The sequence below is a fragment of the Osmerus eperlanus genome, chromosome 18, assembly GCF_963692335.1.
Source record: "Osmerus eperlanus chromosome 18, fOsmEpe2.1, whole genome shotgun sequence".
NCBI classification, from domain to species: Eukaryota; Metazoa; Chordata; class Actinopteri; order Osmeriformes; family Osmeridae; genus Osmerus; species Osmerus eperlanus.
In genome coordinates this window covers 7,686,189-7,702,067 of record NC_085035.1, presented here as the reverse complement: position 1 = coordinate 7,702,067, position 15,879 = coordinate 7,686,189, and the positions used below count along the sequence as shown (strand labels likewise).

The window sequence follows — 15,879 nt, the reverse complement described above, 5'->3', positions numbered from 1 at the left end:
TTAATATAGATTTTACATTGGTTAATATTAGCCGTCAATCACTCCCTTTGCAAGACACTCGAGCGAGACACACGAATGTAGTTGACGTTACACACAATAATCACTCACGGACCCTCACACACGTTGGCCAACTCTGGCAGACTTGCTCCCTCATCATTTTTGAAAAAGAAAAATATAATAATAATTTGCAGGTGGCACATGTGCGAGTAGTTGTAAAAAATACTTGAAAGGGGCGATTGATTGCAAAACCGATTTTACCTTGTCATAGTTGAAAAATTACAATTTGGTGTGTAAAATAAACATACAGTGAACCTCAAAGTCCATTGAAACCTCTTTCCTATCAAAATTTCACTTTTTGAAACTGCAACTTGCAAACGCTAGCTTTTGAAACAGTGCACGTCACAACTTGCAGCATCAACTTTGTCACGCCCCAAAATTTACATTTACCCGCCTTCTGGTTTTCTGGTCCAGGAACATAAACGGAGGTCGCATAGATCTCCAACACTTTTTTTAGCTAACTGCGCGCTGCTCGGTACTTCCACAGGAATTACAAATAAGAAAGTTAATAAGTTTTCAAGATATTGAAAATGGAGCGATGTAAATGCAGTGTTCCAGGCTGTACCGGGAATCCTGACACTTTTCACTATCTTCCCAAAGAACTAGACAGGCATGGCTGATGTTTATCTATGGGAATATCCCTATTAAGTACGACGCTAAAGTATTAATTTGCTCGAACCATTTCACCGAGGACACTTTCGAAAACTGGGGACAATTTAAATCAGGATTTGCTATGAAGCTGTTGCTGAAAAGAGGTGCTGTTCCGACCTTAGGTTCATCACAACCGCAAGCTGTATGATGTTGTCGCTAACAATTCAAGATGCATGTTTGTCCAGATCTATTTTTCAGCAAGATAGCTAGAGCTAACTGAAGCTGAGTTGAATCACGATAGTTTGTTTGCTAAGCTGTAGCTAGTGCTAACCAACCTAAGTCGATCCTGTTTGCTTGTACAGGGATCTTCTACGCTAGAGCTACGTTACAGACATTGTTTTTCATGTTCCTGACTGTGTTTCATTCGAATAAATAACCCGTACATGTAAATCTATAATTCACGATGCATGTTTGTCCAGATCTTTGGCAGGTTATTTTTTATCAAGCTAGCTACTGGTAACTGAAGCTGAGTTAAATCACGATATAGTTTGGATGCTAAGCTGTACAGTAACGTTCTACCCACCTAAGTCGATCCAGTTTGCTTCGACAACAGAAGTGGAAACATACTAATTTCAAATGATATCTAGTCAATCTGTTGAAAACCGTTGTGTAGACACAATAGATTTATTTGTACGTTTTTATTTCAAGTATCCACCTTCGTTGTTTCAGTGAGTGTTGGCCGTGTTGCGTCTTTGCTCCACAGCTTCACTCATTGTAAACCAACCAATCAGCGTGCAGCTCATCTATATATTCATGAGCATACCATAAAAGGAGAAAACCTAGCGTTTTTTCCTGAGAAAATTTCAGAGGATGTATCAGGGGGCATAGAACAGCACCCGGGCCATTTTCAGCCCAACCAATGTTACATACCCTATTCGGAGTTTACTTTACTGTAAAGTAAATTCCATGTTTTGCTTCTAAGTACATTATATACGTGTGAAATGAGTTCTTGAAAGCATGTGCAAAGCGCTAAAACTTTGTCGCACTGAAATGTGGAGTTAGACCGAAGAACAGTTTCTCTTCCGTTTTCAGATCGTTTTAATGGGCGGAGCCCTATCTACGTCATTTCGCCCCATCTACGTCAGATCACTGAATGGCTCTCCTGCTGTACTGTTATTGTAGCTTACATCAGCTAGCTAGCTAGCTTCAGGATGTCTCCCACCACCTGCAACTGCATCTTGCCTGGATGCAAGAACTCCAGCTGCGCTGCAACACCATTTAAGTTCCCTATTGATAATGAAAGGAAAAATAGGTGGATAGATTTTGTGAAGAGCCACGCTCATGGAAAGCTTCGGATAAACTCCAACAGCCGCCTCTGCGCCACTGACCATTTCACAGCGGACAGTTTTAACATGGACCAGAGACAGACGGGGTTCACCAACACATGGCCTCTCTTGCAGCGCGGAGCCGTACCAAGCATCGCCCCCCCGGCCGTTCATCCTCCGGTCGCACCTGGACCATCCACCGCCGCCAGCAGTTCATCACTCAGTTCTGTGTGCTTGTTATAATTATACTAGATAACTTTTCCAGAGGTATCTCTGCTATAATTAGTGCAAACCGCTAACTTGATATTAGGCTACTCGGTGTAGAATGATGGTATTTTGGTGAAATGGTAGCTAATGTGTTTGTGTGTGTGTGAAGTAGCCTAGTTGGAGAGCTCACTGTCTGCTGTCTCTGGTGTCCATTTTTACTGTACAGCTCAGGGGAACATTTCATTTATATGCATCTGTATGTTTCACTCATTGAACAAATAAATTCAAATTCTATACGGTTTTGTTCGGCTTGACATAGCGTCCATGATCTGGGTCGGAGGTAGGCACTAGGCAGCGAGGGGCGGAGCTTCAGCCCCTTCAGGCGACACGCCCCCCCAGTCTCAAGCAGAGAAGACTGCTGATTTTTTCACGATTTCAAAGCCTAATTTAACATACTTGTCGGTGTTATTTTTTCATTCGAATTTGGATGGGTAGTTAATAACACATTATTCTGTGGTGTGGCGAACTTAAAACTCGTTTCCAGGTCCACTTTACAGGATCTTTAAGGAACACCCCCAAAAACCCAGTCAATCACCCCTACTGAACAGTCTCAAAAGATTGTCGCAAAATGTGACCTTTAGGTCGCAATATAGAGTCCTGTAATTGCAGTAGTTTATCTTCATGCAGACCAAGTCAGGTGTTCAAACAAGGGCGAAGGTTTGGTCTCAGCTTTGGTAGGGACACTTGTTTGTTCAGAAATTTACAAAAATTATATGTAGGTAATTGGTTCAGGTTTTATGGAGCTGTACTAGGCGTACATCATCTGTACTGGACTTCTGAGCAATGAAATCATATATGATGCATACATTTGGGCATACCAATTTATAGCACCTTTTTACTATCTACAAGTATAAGTGTGAATGATAACATTCATGGGTAACATTGTCTAAACATCCCTTAAAAAACTGCAATTTAATGCAATCTTTACCAAAATGGACAATTCAACTTCTCACCTGAACCCCTGATGCTGATTCATCACCAACCTGCTCTACATCTGTATCTTCAGGGTGCTTTTTTTCCTGCACAGTAATTCATCAATTTAATACAGACACTAACCATGCTTAGTTGACTGCTGACATTGGTCGAGATTACAGGGATAGGCATATTACTATCCAAGGGATCATATAGGCCTACTTATTATCAGTTAATATCACTAGAGTTGCTAGCCTGCTGGTACTAGGCTAAACTAGCACGGTCCCATTAAAGTTACATGCTCTACTACACTAACAACTTTCAAAACATGTTTCCATTGTACAATGGGTGGCGATGTAAGGCTAGCAGGTTTGCACTGTGTGTGTGGATTTCCTACTAGCTAACTAACAACAACCTTCTTGATAACTACTTGCTCTCTGGGTGGTGAAAAAACTTCTGATATCTCTCTTCTTTTTGGGTGACATTTTCCTATCTATAAAGCACAAAAGGGTCAAAAATATCAATGCTGAGACCAAACAAAATACTAATATGAGGCTTTATGATTTCCTGGCGTACTGTCAGCTCTCTTTCTGCAAGTCACGATTCACAAAGTGTTTCTGACTCTGCCACTTAACAGCCAATTAACTTAAATGACATAATCTTGTCTCGCAGGCTCAATGGCGCATTGGTTAACTTGGAAATGTATTTTTCACTTTTCTCGGCGACGCACATAGTATAGATAACTAGAGAGGGTACAATTTCTGGGGAAATTGTAGGGTGTGCTTGCTTGCGTCGGTTGCACAGGGGTCCGTTTTTGAATGACATTTTTAAAACTGATATTTCTGTATACTTTATATAAAAATGCATACTTATTATTTATAAAGATTACATAGATTTAAAAGCATTTTTTTTTTGCTGCTCATTTACAACTGAAAATACGAGTGAAGTGTAGAATGAAATAGATCTTCTCATTCCCCTGCAAAAGGCATCCTCATCGTTGAATCAAAACGAATAAATTTGGCAGACCGGTGTAAAAATTGACCTAATCTCTATGACGTAAACGTCCTTTTAAGTTTTTCCCTTCTCATGATATTTTCAGGCATTTAGCCTACTCATTGCATTCATTCATTAATAAAGAACCCCCTTTGAAGATTATTCTACGACGTTACCCGGCAGTAGAAGATGGAATCGCGATTCAAACAGTACCATCTGCTAACTGAAAATATGCCCCCCAAAACGTAAATAAGCTTGACATTTATTTAGTGGAAAATCGCTCATTCATAAAAAGCTCACTGGTAGCAATCATTGTCAGTAACAACACCAAGTGCGATATAGCCCTGTGTGGAGAAGCTGCCCCGGTAAATTGTACTACTACAGTACAGTACTAGACTACTGCTGTGTTCGTCTTGGTAGCGATTGCGTTGGTTGAATTGGATTTAACGTTCCGTTGTACGGTTTAGGCTGAAATTAATTATTTTCATGAACAGATGGACAACGTTTAGGCTGTGGCAATGAAGTTCAGGTTAGTAGTTAGATAGACTTTTGATTTAAGTAAGGGGAGTGCCGAACATGTTCTGTTGCTGTTTGACTTTCTAAACAGCTGTGTAGATGTTTTTGTAGTGTCTCGCGTAGGCTACAGCGTTGCAGTGAGCTACACTGGTTTGAAACGACAGGTAATGATAATTTCACCCACAAATCGTTTACTTGTAATCTAATGTCATAATAAATCCTACAACGAAAACGTATTTGTGAGGAATGTTTATTTTAACGATTGAAAACAGATGCATCATAGACCACTGTTATGTGTTGCCCGGGCAACAGAGGCTAATGTCATGATGCTAATACTTCAGTGACATAGTAAACTACTGTTTCCGAAAGTAGATGTACTTCCTTAATATTATCAGCTTATATTGTACATTACATATCACAAAGTAAAATTAGTAAATAGTTATCACCCTGGCCTCTTTGCTTGTGGCGTTTCTGCAGCTGCCTTGCAGTAAAGTAGTTAGCTTAGCTATCTCCCAGAAGTTAACAAGCTGCTAAACTAATGTTCTGCTAGAGGTAGTCACGCGAGTTTCCGTGATGTTAGTGACGTAGTGACGTTAGTAACGTCAGTGACTGTGGCTAGCAAATTAGCCACCGTTAGCTTCACTTTTCGCCACAAAAACTTAACCTAAGCCTAAACCATGCAACGGAACGTAAATCCCAATACAAGCAACTCAATCGGTACCAAGACAAAACTTTTGACACCTAGGTTGTCTATGTAGGCCAAATATTGACTGAGTTTTAGGGGGGCAAAAAGAATAATAAAAATGATAATATATATGTGAGAGAACAAAGGTTGTGCCCTTACCGAAGGCAAAGCACACCCAATAATATATATGTGAGAGAACAAAGGTTGTGCCCTTGCCGAAGGCAAAGCACACCCAATAATACGAATGAGTTTTGCAATTAGATATTTTTTTCGAAAATTAACAAAATATTGGTGGGGACGATTGTGTCTTTCCCAAACTTTGGTCGTGACTAGTGGTCCCTATGCAAACCTACACCCTTGTGTTCAAATGTCTTTAAGACCTACTACTAAAGTATGCAATTAACTAAAACAAATATGCACACTAGAAGTTAGCCAATCCCACTCACTTAATTTCCCAGATATAACTGAATGGCCTTCTTAGGCAATCAATATAATGAGTAAAATGCTGCCCTGTAAGGAATATCTTATACAATCAAAATACCCCAAAAGTTTAAATATAAAATCTTCATAAAATGTAAAATGCACCTTCTATTTCTTGTACTTCGATTCCACCTTTCTTAACAGAACGATGTTCAGCTTCTGAAACAAAAACAAAGAAAGGCATATTACTTTTAGTCATTTAGCAGACGCTCTTATCCAGAGTGACTTACAGTAAGTACAGGGACATTCCCCCGAGGCAAGTAGGGTGAAGTGCCTTGCCCAAGGACACAACGTCATTGGCCTGATGGGGAATCGAACCGCAACCTTCTGATTACTAGACCGATTCCCTAACCGCTCAGCCACCTGACTCCCATATATTTGTTACTCAGGCAGAAGTTATGAAAGAATGTAAGAATTTCTAAATCCCAGTAACTTTTTATTAACATTTATTACAACTGATACTACAGACAGATAATAGCACAGTGAAATATACATTTTGGCCATTATTTGTACTGTACTGGATATATTAGATTTGCAATGATTAATGATTTGAAGTAGGTAATTCCTTTTAATTTTAAATTCCAGGCAAGATAATTAATCAATAAGTTTTAGAACGGGACAAAGCCTTTTCTTGAATATACACGAGAAACAAATATGCAAAAAGGTTATGACGGGGGGGGGGGGGGGTAATGACATTGGCTGCTCTTAATAGTCTAAACCTTTATTTGGTATTATTACAGCTGAATGGTTCATGTAATTAAACTTATTTAATGAGTGACTCAATTCAATTGGAACAACAATGATTAGCATATTACTGCTTGCACGCCACTTACTTTCAGAAGTAAACTTTATTACTGTGTCTGAGGCTGCATCACCAACAAAGACAGCACCGTCTTTGTTCACAACTATATCATGAGGCATCTTAAACTCCTGAAAATACAGAACAAAATTGTAAAATAATTTTAGTTCAACAAATGTTATTATACAATCCACAAAAAATACAACACAAATACAATTTAATCACAGCTCAGGTTAAAACGGCTTCACAAGTTAAAGAAGAGTTTCTGGAACGATAGATGGATAGTGCAGAGTTTGTGATGCAGCTGGTGATGACATTCCTTCTCAGTGGCTTTGGTACCTATATTTCTCAGATCATAACTGAAAGTACTTGTTCAACCTCCACATCATCTATTCTAGTCAAATTGCCAATGCTGTGGTAGCCTACATTCATGCAAATGATTATGTAGTCTTCATTTGTCTGCTGTTTCCTACGTTATTATTGCTTATGTTATGTTGATTGAAATTCTCTGTTAAATTGTCTCACCACTACAAATATCTAAACCTTTAGTTCATAACAGAAGTCATTACATGCAGAATGGTTGAGCCAGTTGTTATAATTGTTGGCCTGGTGTGCTTGCTGAACGGCAAAGCACAACCTATATTATCTCTAGGGATGCGTATTGATAAGATTTTAATGATTCCGACTCCTTATCAATTCCTGCTTATCGATTCGATTCTTTTATCGATGTTCCCCTCTACAGCCATAGGTCTGTGTGTCTTGCACCCCCCCACACACACACTCGTTTTAAACGAATTTCTCAAACTGGCTTTGACTGGCTCTCAAATGAGCTAATACCTACCACCTCTAGGCCTCTTCAGGCCTCTGTTTTCAAAACAAAATCTAGTCGGAGATAGAAACTTTCAGTTTCCTTGTGTTCAAGCTTCTATTACTCAACACCAGTAGAACTTACAGGGGTCCTAACAACAGGGAAAATAACTTCAGTGTCACCTTTCAAAAGAGACCATTTACATGCATGTACTCCAAATGGTTCAACAACAGCTTTCAATGTACTTGGGTATGTTGTTTAGGCGTTTTCAGGCACATTTAACAGGACTATTAAAAGGTTAAACAATTAAAATGCTAAGTTTAACTAGAAAAGGCATTTCCTGCTGAAAATGCGTTGGAATGCTGAAATCTGAAATTATTTTTTTTTAAATGGCTGAAAATACAGAAATGAGAAAATACCCGCAAGCTGAAATGTGTGAGTCACACAAAAGAGGCAGTGTGGAAACTGAACTGCATCATCTAACAACTCTAAGAGCTGAAATACAATGCGGGAGAAGCTGAAAGCTGAACTGTTAAACAGAAGAAGTAGGCCTAGGCTAGCTAGTCATAAAAAGAATATTATAGTCTTATCAGCTGAAATTATAGTTGGGATAGTAATAGCAGTAGCAGATGTGTGCATTGAGTGCGTTTACTCGGCTTTCTTAGTAGGATTCAATGTGTTGATGGAATGAAACATACAGCAGTAGGGCCGATACAGGAAGACACGGCGACACTTTGTTGCAGAAGGATGATGGTGCAAGTTTTGTCCGTGGAGCATACAACGATTAATAAAAAAGAATCATGTAGACGTGTTTATTGAGTAATCGCATAACTAATTACACATGTAAACGGAGTAATCGTATTATTGGCATAAACCGACAATTGCTAGTAATCGGGTTTCTCATGGTCAAGTAAACGTACCAATCACCTATTTGAGAGACTGAGTGGTGCGTGTCTGTCGTTACGGTGATGGTGCAGCTATGATTGCTAACGCGCTGAGGGCAGAGAATAAGAGAAATGTAGCTAGAATCCACACCTCAAACATGATAACCTAGACGCAAAACTGTACGTCCAATCCAAAATCTAAGGATATTTTCCGAGACCCAAGACTCTGCCGAAACCAGAGATATTCTTTATATGTCTGTGCAGTCAGAAATACGACTCTACCTGCAGTTTCGAAAACGTGTTCCTTTTGCTTTCCTGGTGCGTGTTTGTTTGGGTGCCACGGTGATGGCGCAGCTGTGATGGCTAACGAGCTGGGCAGAGAGAATAACTAATGTAGCTAGAATCCACACCTCAAACAAGTTAACCTAGACGCAAAACTATACGTCCAATCCAAAAAATAAGGATATTTTCCGAGACCCAAGACTCTGCCTAAACCAGAGATATTCTTTATGTCTGTGCAGTCAGAAATAGACTCTACCTGCAGTTTCGAAAACGTGTTCCTTTTGCTTTCCTGGTGCGTGTTTGTTTGGGTTCCACGGTGATGGCGCAGCTGTGATGGCTAACGAGCTGGGCAGAGAGAATAACTAATGTAGCTAGAATCCACACCTCAAACAAGTTAACCTAGACGCAAAACTATACGTCCAATCCAAAAAATAAGGATATTTTCCGAGACCCAAGACTCTGCCGAAACCAGAGATGTCCTTCATATTTCTGTGCGGTCAGAAATACGACTCTACCGGCAGTTTCAAAAAAATCTTGTTCTTTTTGCTTTCTCTGACGATTTTGTCACCAGATTTGCATTGGTCTCTATGGGGCGAGAGTTGGACTTTGTCTCGCTTTCGTGGGGCTCTGAACAAATGTGTACGTCTGTTGGATTCAACAGACAACTGTCTACGACCAGCACAAAATTAGCTATCTATTGATCCAAAAATTAAGCATGAAGAGCGAAAATTGTGGCAATGCTGGCAAACTAGAAATATTTTTTCAACGACATCCGAAGCTGCCCTCCACTCTAAGCGTTTCAGTCTGCACTCTATAGTTTCACGTAAACACCCATGTAAATCTCAGAAACGGCTTGAAAAAGTCATGAAACATAATCAGTGATATTGAAAAAAGTTGAATAGATATCAAAAAGCTGAATTATTTAAAAATAGTTTAGGGTTTTGTCAACATTTTAAAGTTTAAATGGTGGCTCTAGCTGAAAGATTGAGGAAGAAGAAGGATTTGGAAGATGAAGAAGTTTAAATAAGTTTGAGAGGATTTGAAAGAAAACTCCATTGGAAACCCATGTTTCCAATGGAGTTTCCAAAATATTATGAATATTGATTTATATTATTTCAAGCATAAGAGGTACAAAGCTGAAAAGTCATAGCACCCATGGCCTGAAACTGCTGAATTTTTAGATAGCTGAACGGTTTTAATAGATGAAGATTTGAAGGCGCTGAAAGGTGCCACGGAAGAAATAGAAGATAAATAATAATAAGTTGAATAAAGATTCAAAGAACAATACTTGGAATGCTGCTTAAGCATTCCAACAATAAGTTGAATAAAGATTCAAAGAACAATACTTGGAATGCTGAAGCAGCATTCCAACAATAAAGATTCAAAGAACAATACTTGGAATGCTGAAGCAGCATTCCAACAATAATGGATTAAAAACCGATATGCTCAGTTTAATAATGCGACACGCAAACGTTTGCTGATAACACACGCCGCCCCGATAACATGAAATGATCAATAAGATCAATACCCACGGGAGACGAATGCCGGAGCTAAAATGTATGCTTCAAACGACGGGACAGAAGATAACTAGATCGACTACACACAATAAAGGCAAATTGCTTCATACAGTAACAAGTGGTTGTGATCACTTTTGAGCAGTTTAGCTCTACCTTAGATTTACATTTACATTTAGTCATTTAGCAGACGCTCTTATCCAGAGAGACTTACAGTAAGTACAGGGACATTCCCCAGAGGCAAGTAGGGTGAAGTGCCTTGCCCAAGGACACAACGTCAGTTGGCATGAACGGGAATCGAACTGGCAACCTTCGGATTACTAGCCCGACTCCCTCACCGCTCAGCCACCTGACTCCAGTCCTTAGATAGTTAGAGATGAAGCGCGAACGTTAGCTGCGCTGCTGCATGCATCGAACACATGACGTTCCAGTAACTTCATTCCATGCTGTGTGTTCAAATGCTTCTTCATATTTGTAGTATTTCCTCCCTTCGACGAAATATAATTTTTACACGCGTTACAAGTGGCGTTGTTGTCATTTTGTCGTGTGAAATACAACCAAACTTTAGAACGCTTCTTCCTAGTTGCCATGTTTGCTGCAGTCTGTCTATGCGCAAACTTTTATAGTTTATTCAGACAGACGTTCGCGTGTCCCATTATTAAACTGAGCATATCGATTTTTTATCCATTATTAATCTTAGCATTTTAATTGTTTAACGGCACAGAGAATCGTTAACAGAATCGTTAAGGAATTTTGCTAACGATTCCAAGGAATCGATTCACTGGGAACCGGTTCTAAACAAATACTGGTTCTCGATACCCATCCCTAATTCTCTCTCATATATATTTATTGGGTGTGCTCAAGCCTTCAGCGAGCACAACCATTGTTCTCTCTCATATATATTATTATTATTTTCCCACCCCTAAGGATTGCTCAATATTTTGACGACATAGACAACGCCGGTGTCAAAATGTTAGTTTTTTTTTTGCGATTGCGTTGCTTGTATTGGGATTTACGTTCCGTTTGTACGGTATAGGCTTGAATTAAAGATCCTGTAAAGTGGAATTTTAAGTTCACCACACCACAGAAAAATGTGTTATTAACTACCCATTGTGAAGGCATGACCAGGAAGGCTCAAGAGAACTGAGTAGGGTGCAAAATATTTAGGGGTTTATTACTTACATGAACGGGTTGAACACATTAACAAAGTAAATAAAACCGGGTTTGCGAGGATAAAACGATACATGATAAACCAACCAATGCCTCATATGCTCAGAGGTCTTCCTGCTAGGTTGGTTTTCTCTTCTCTCCTCTCCTTGCTCCTCTTGGCACTTATATAAGACTGGGCTGCCACAATAAATATAGGGAGGGGACACAATACATCCTCCCACTTGATAATTGGAGCAAAATTGGAGCAGAAACCCCTACAGTCCAGACAGGGATGGAAGTTTCCCACCCACTCTGGAACCCCATTTAGGCCTCCTGTTTCCAGCCGGAACCCCTTTAACCCGTTAAGGAGTAGCGTCACACATATGTGATCGTTCGAAAGCGGGCCCCACAGAGTACCGTCACACGTGTGATTCTGAACATTCCAACCGACTATTTTCCGATAGACAAAAACTATATGACAAACACTATAGTATGGCTTCAAAATTTACAATTAGGAGACTAACAAGTAACACTAGCAGGTAGTAGCATTGCTACGAGTATTATGCTAGGTTGCTAGGTAACGGAAGCTAACTAAAACTAGCTAGCTTCCGTTTTGGAAAAATAACTCACTCTGGTGGAAGCGTCGGTAATCTTTAGAACTCACTCCTTAAAAGGTTAATGGGACACGGCAGCCATGCTGCCCACATGAAAATCAAACAAAGAGGTAACAAAAACGCTACACCTAAACTAACAAAGATATGTTAAACCAAAGGCAATAAAGATGACATGAGAACTAAGGAACCAAAAGCTATGTGACGTGTGTTATTTATGTGAAGACAGTTGTATGGTGTTGCTGAATGTTAGCATGCACATAAAAGAAATAAGGATATTTAAGTCCCTGTGTGGGCCGCTGTTAGGCATCCATCACACCCATCCAAATTAGAATTTAAAAAACACTGACAAGTATGTTAAATTAGGCTTTGAAATCGTGAGAAAAATCAACACTCTTCTCTGCTTGAGACTGGGGGGGCGTGTCGCCTGAAGGAGCTGAAGCTCCGCCCCTCGCTGCCTACCTACGACCCAGATAATGGACACTACGTCAAGCCGAACAAAACAGTATAGAATTAGAATTTATTTGTTCAATGAGTGAAACATACTGATTCATACAAAATGAATTGTTCCCCTGAGCTGTAACACAGGAGTAAAAATGGACACCAGAGACAGCAGACAGTGAGCTCTCCAACTACTTCTAGCACATTAGCTACCATTTCACCAGGCGGCTGACTTGAAACAGTGAATTCAGAGTCCGTGTACTTTGCGGCCAATGGATTTTCGTTTTGAAATTAGAAAACCTAAATCGGGAAACGTGCTGTTTCCCGACTACCATTTAGAAATAGGAAAACCCATTTTCCGTTTTTTGTTTCGATAATAGAAAACGGAAATGATTTTCTTTGATGTGTTTAAACATGGAAATCGGGAAGTAAAATAGTGTGTGGAAATCTTCTTTCTCAATTTTGCGTAGATTTTTGTGTTGTGACCCGGAAGTTGCTCCCACGAGCAACTTCCGGATAATGGGTCGTTTTTTCGTTTTCTATTATCGAAACAAAAAACGGAAAATGGGTTTTCTGTTTTTGTATTTCTAAATGGTAGTGGTCGTTTCCCGATTTTGGTTTTCTAATTTCAAAACGAAAATCCATTGGCCGCAAAGTACACGGACCATTCTGGTTAGACTTTTTGTCCGACTTGAGACGGCGCTGAGGCTAGGTCACTGTGACGTAGCCATCAAAGTACCGTGAGATCGATTTGAGAACTGCCGGCTGTGTAGCCGAGCGCATTTTCTCAAGAGCAACTGCACGGGTTCTAATAACGACATAGCTATTTCATGATTGGCCAGACTCACACACGACAACTTTGACGCGTGTTTTGTAATTATTCTCCTCAGTTTCGCCAACGCTCAAATCCAGACCAAACAGTTGAATAAAAAATGTGTTGAAGAAAGGGTTTTAGAAGTTTAATTATAAATAAAGTAAAGTAAGCAAACAGTGCTTGATCGGCCATGACTGACGTCAACGCAGCAAACCACGAGAAGCTGGAATGTCTAATTTTTGCCAAACTGTCGTTTAGTCTGTTCCTCTGGGTCACACACTGTTCCTCCCTTCCAAAAAATGTACCTTTCTCAAGTCTTAGACTTATTATACGAGGTGGCGTAGTCGGACTACCCTCCGACTACCCAGGCTACACACGCACTTAGTGAAGCGTATTGTGCAAGGTCAACATGGCAAAACTGGCGGAAAATTATTTTGGGGGAAATGTTATAATGCTTATCCAAACAATGTCAAACTGCACTCAATTGGATTATAAAAAGGAGACCTTTTGAGTGCCCAGTTCTCAAGATTATCGTGGGAAACTAAAGCGGACACACACAAACAAATAAACAAAAACACACACAGACAGATTCCAGGCATTATTAGAAAGATGTAATGCTCTTCTGGTATCTGATTAGCCCCAAATCAGGATGCCATGTGCCAAGCTGGCTGGATAGGGACAAGGGAAATAAACATAAGCATTTAAAGTGGCTTGTATAAAGTGCAAACTCAACGCAACATGTGGAGTCACCCTAAGGGAGGGTCTTAAAGACAATTCATATATATTTACATTTAGTCATTTAGCAGACGCTCTTATATATATATATATATATATATATATATATATATATATATATATATATATATATATATACTGCACATATGCATGTACACCGATCAGCCATAACATTATGAACACTGACAGGTGAAGTGAAAAACACTGATTATCTCATTATCATGGCACCAGTGGTTGGGATATATTAGACATGAAAGTGGAAATTTTGTTTGCAAAGTTGATGTGTTAGAAGCAGGAAAAATGGGCAAGCGTTAGGATTTGAGTGAATCAAATCATATGTATTTGTATAGCCATTTTTACAAGCAATCTCACAGAGGGCTTTACAATCACTCATAGAACTGCCCCTCAGCCAACCTCAACCATCAGGGAAGACAAGGAAAAACTCTCAGAAAAACTCACGAGAGGAGAAAAAATTGAAGAAACCTTGGGAGGAGCAATTCAGGGATCCCCTTCAGAGATGGTTGGCGACAGAGAGGTGCATAACACAGGCTAAACATAGTCATACATCAAGTGAAAAACTGCAGCTCTTTTGGATTGTTCCCGGTCTGCAGTTGTAAGTAAGTGGTCCAAGGACCGGCAACAGGGTCATGGGCGGCCAAGGCTCATTGACGCATGTGGGAAGTGAAGGCTGGCCTGTGTAGTCTGATCCAACAGACGAGGTACTGTACTGAAAATTATTATTATTGTTGTGATAGAAAGGTGTAAGAACATACAGTTAATCACAGTTTGTTGCGTGTGGGGCTGTGTAGTCGCAGACCAGTCAGGGTGCCCATGTTGACCCCTGTCCACTGCCGAAAGCACCTACAAAGGGCACGTGAGCATCGGAACTGGACCACAGAGCAATGTAAGAAGGTGGCCTGGTCTGATGAATCACATTTTCGTTTATATATCTCGTGGATGGCCGGGTGGGTGTGCGTCGCTTACTTGGGGAACACATGGCACCAGGATGCACTATGGGAAAAAGGCAAGCCAGCGGAGGCAGTGTGATGCTTTGGGCAATATTCTGCTGCGAAACTTCGAGTCCTGCCATTCATGTGGATGTTACTTTGACACGTATCACCTACCTAAGCATTGTTACAGACCATGTACACACTTTCTTGGAAACGATATTCCCTGATGGCAGTGGCATCTTTCACCAGGATAATATATCTTACCACAAAGCTCAAATTGTTCTGGAATGGTTTGAGGAACACAATAACAAATTCAAAGTGTTGACATTGAATTCCCCAGATCTCAATTCAATCGAGCATCTGTGGGATGTGCTGGACAAACAAGTCCAACCCATGGAGGCCCCACCTCGCAACTTTCAGGACTTAAAGGATCTGCTGCTAAATTCTTTGCGACAGATACCACAGCACACCTTCAAAGGTCAAGTCGAGTCCATGCCTCGTAGGGTCAGGGCTGTTTTGGTGGCAAAAGGGAAACCTACACAATATTAGGCAGGTGGTCATAATGTTATGGCTGATCGGTGTATATACTATATGTTACTTTCAACAAACTAATCTGCTCCAACTACTAAACCAAATTAATTTTCCTCAGTTAATAATTATTTTTTTAGGGCATGCTAGGCTGCAGCAAGACCGTCCATACAATCTTAGCATTAATTGTGTTTGAAACCACTTATCTAAAAATCATGACATGACATAAACTGCACTACCACAGTGACATCGCTACTGGTGTAAGGTACAGCTTTGCTTTAATGTCCGTTGCTTTGAAAGTCAGTTGCTTTGTTTACTATATCTCATCAAGTAGTGTTAATGGAGACCAATAACACGTTCTCAGCTCAACTGTGAGCTAAATAACCTGATACGATTTCTGATAATTACAACCCTCGTCACCAATGTGAAATGACCAATCTTAATTAAGTGAACTACAAATACCGAGGCTGGTTGCTTCCTATAAATACTCCTAATGCTCCTAGTGCCCTGAGGACCTCTCAAGTTAGTTATCAAAACC

The 15,879-nt window shown here is 40.1% G+C and overlaps 1 protein-coding gene across 5 annotated transcripts in view; it reads right to left on the bottom strand.

The window, feature by feature from the left end:
• The window catches only part of pam (peptidylglycine alpha-amidating monooxygenase), a 143,256-nt gene that overhangs the window by 21,723 nt on the left and 105,654 nt on the right, over positions 1–15,879 (bottom strand). For all 5 annotated transcript variants that reach the window (XM_062484417.1, XM_062484419.1, XM_062484416.1 and 2 more), the window contains 2 exons: positions 6,660–6,756; positions 5,932–5,985 (listed from right to left, as the gene is read on the bottom strand). In XM_062484417.1, the coding sequence (XP_062340401.1) occupies positions 5,932–5,985; positions 6,660–6,756 (151 nt within the window). The remainder of the gene's footprint in view (positions 1–5,931; positions 5,986–6,659; positions 6,757–15,879) is intronic.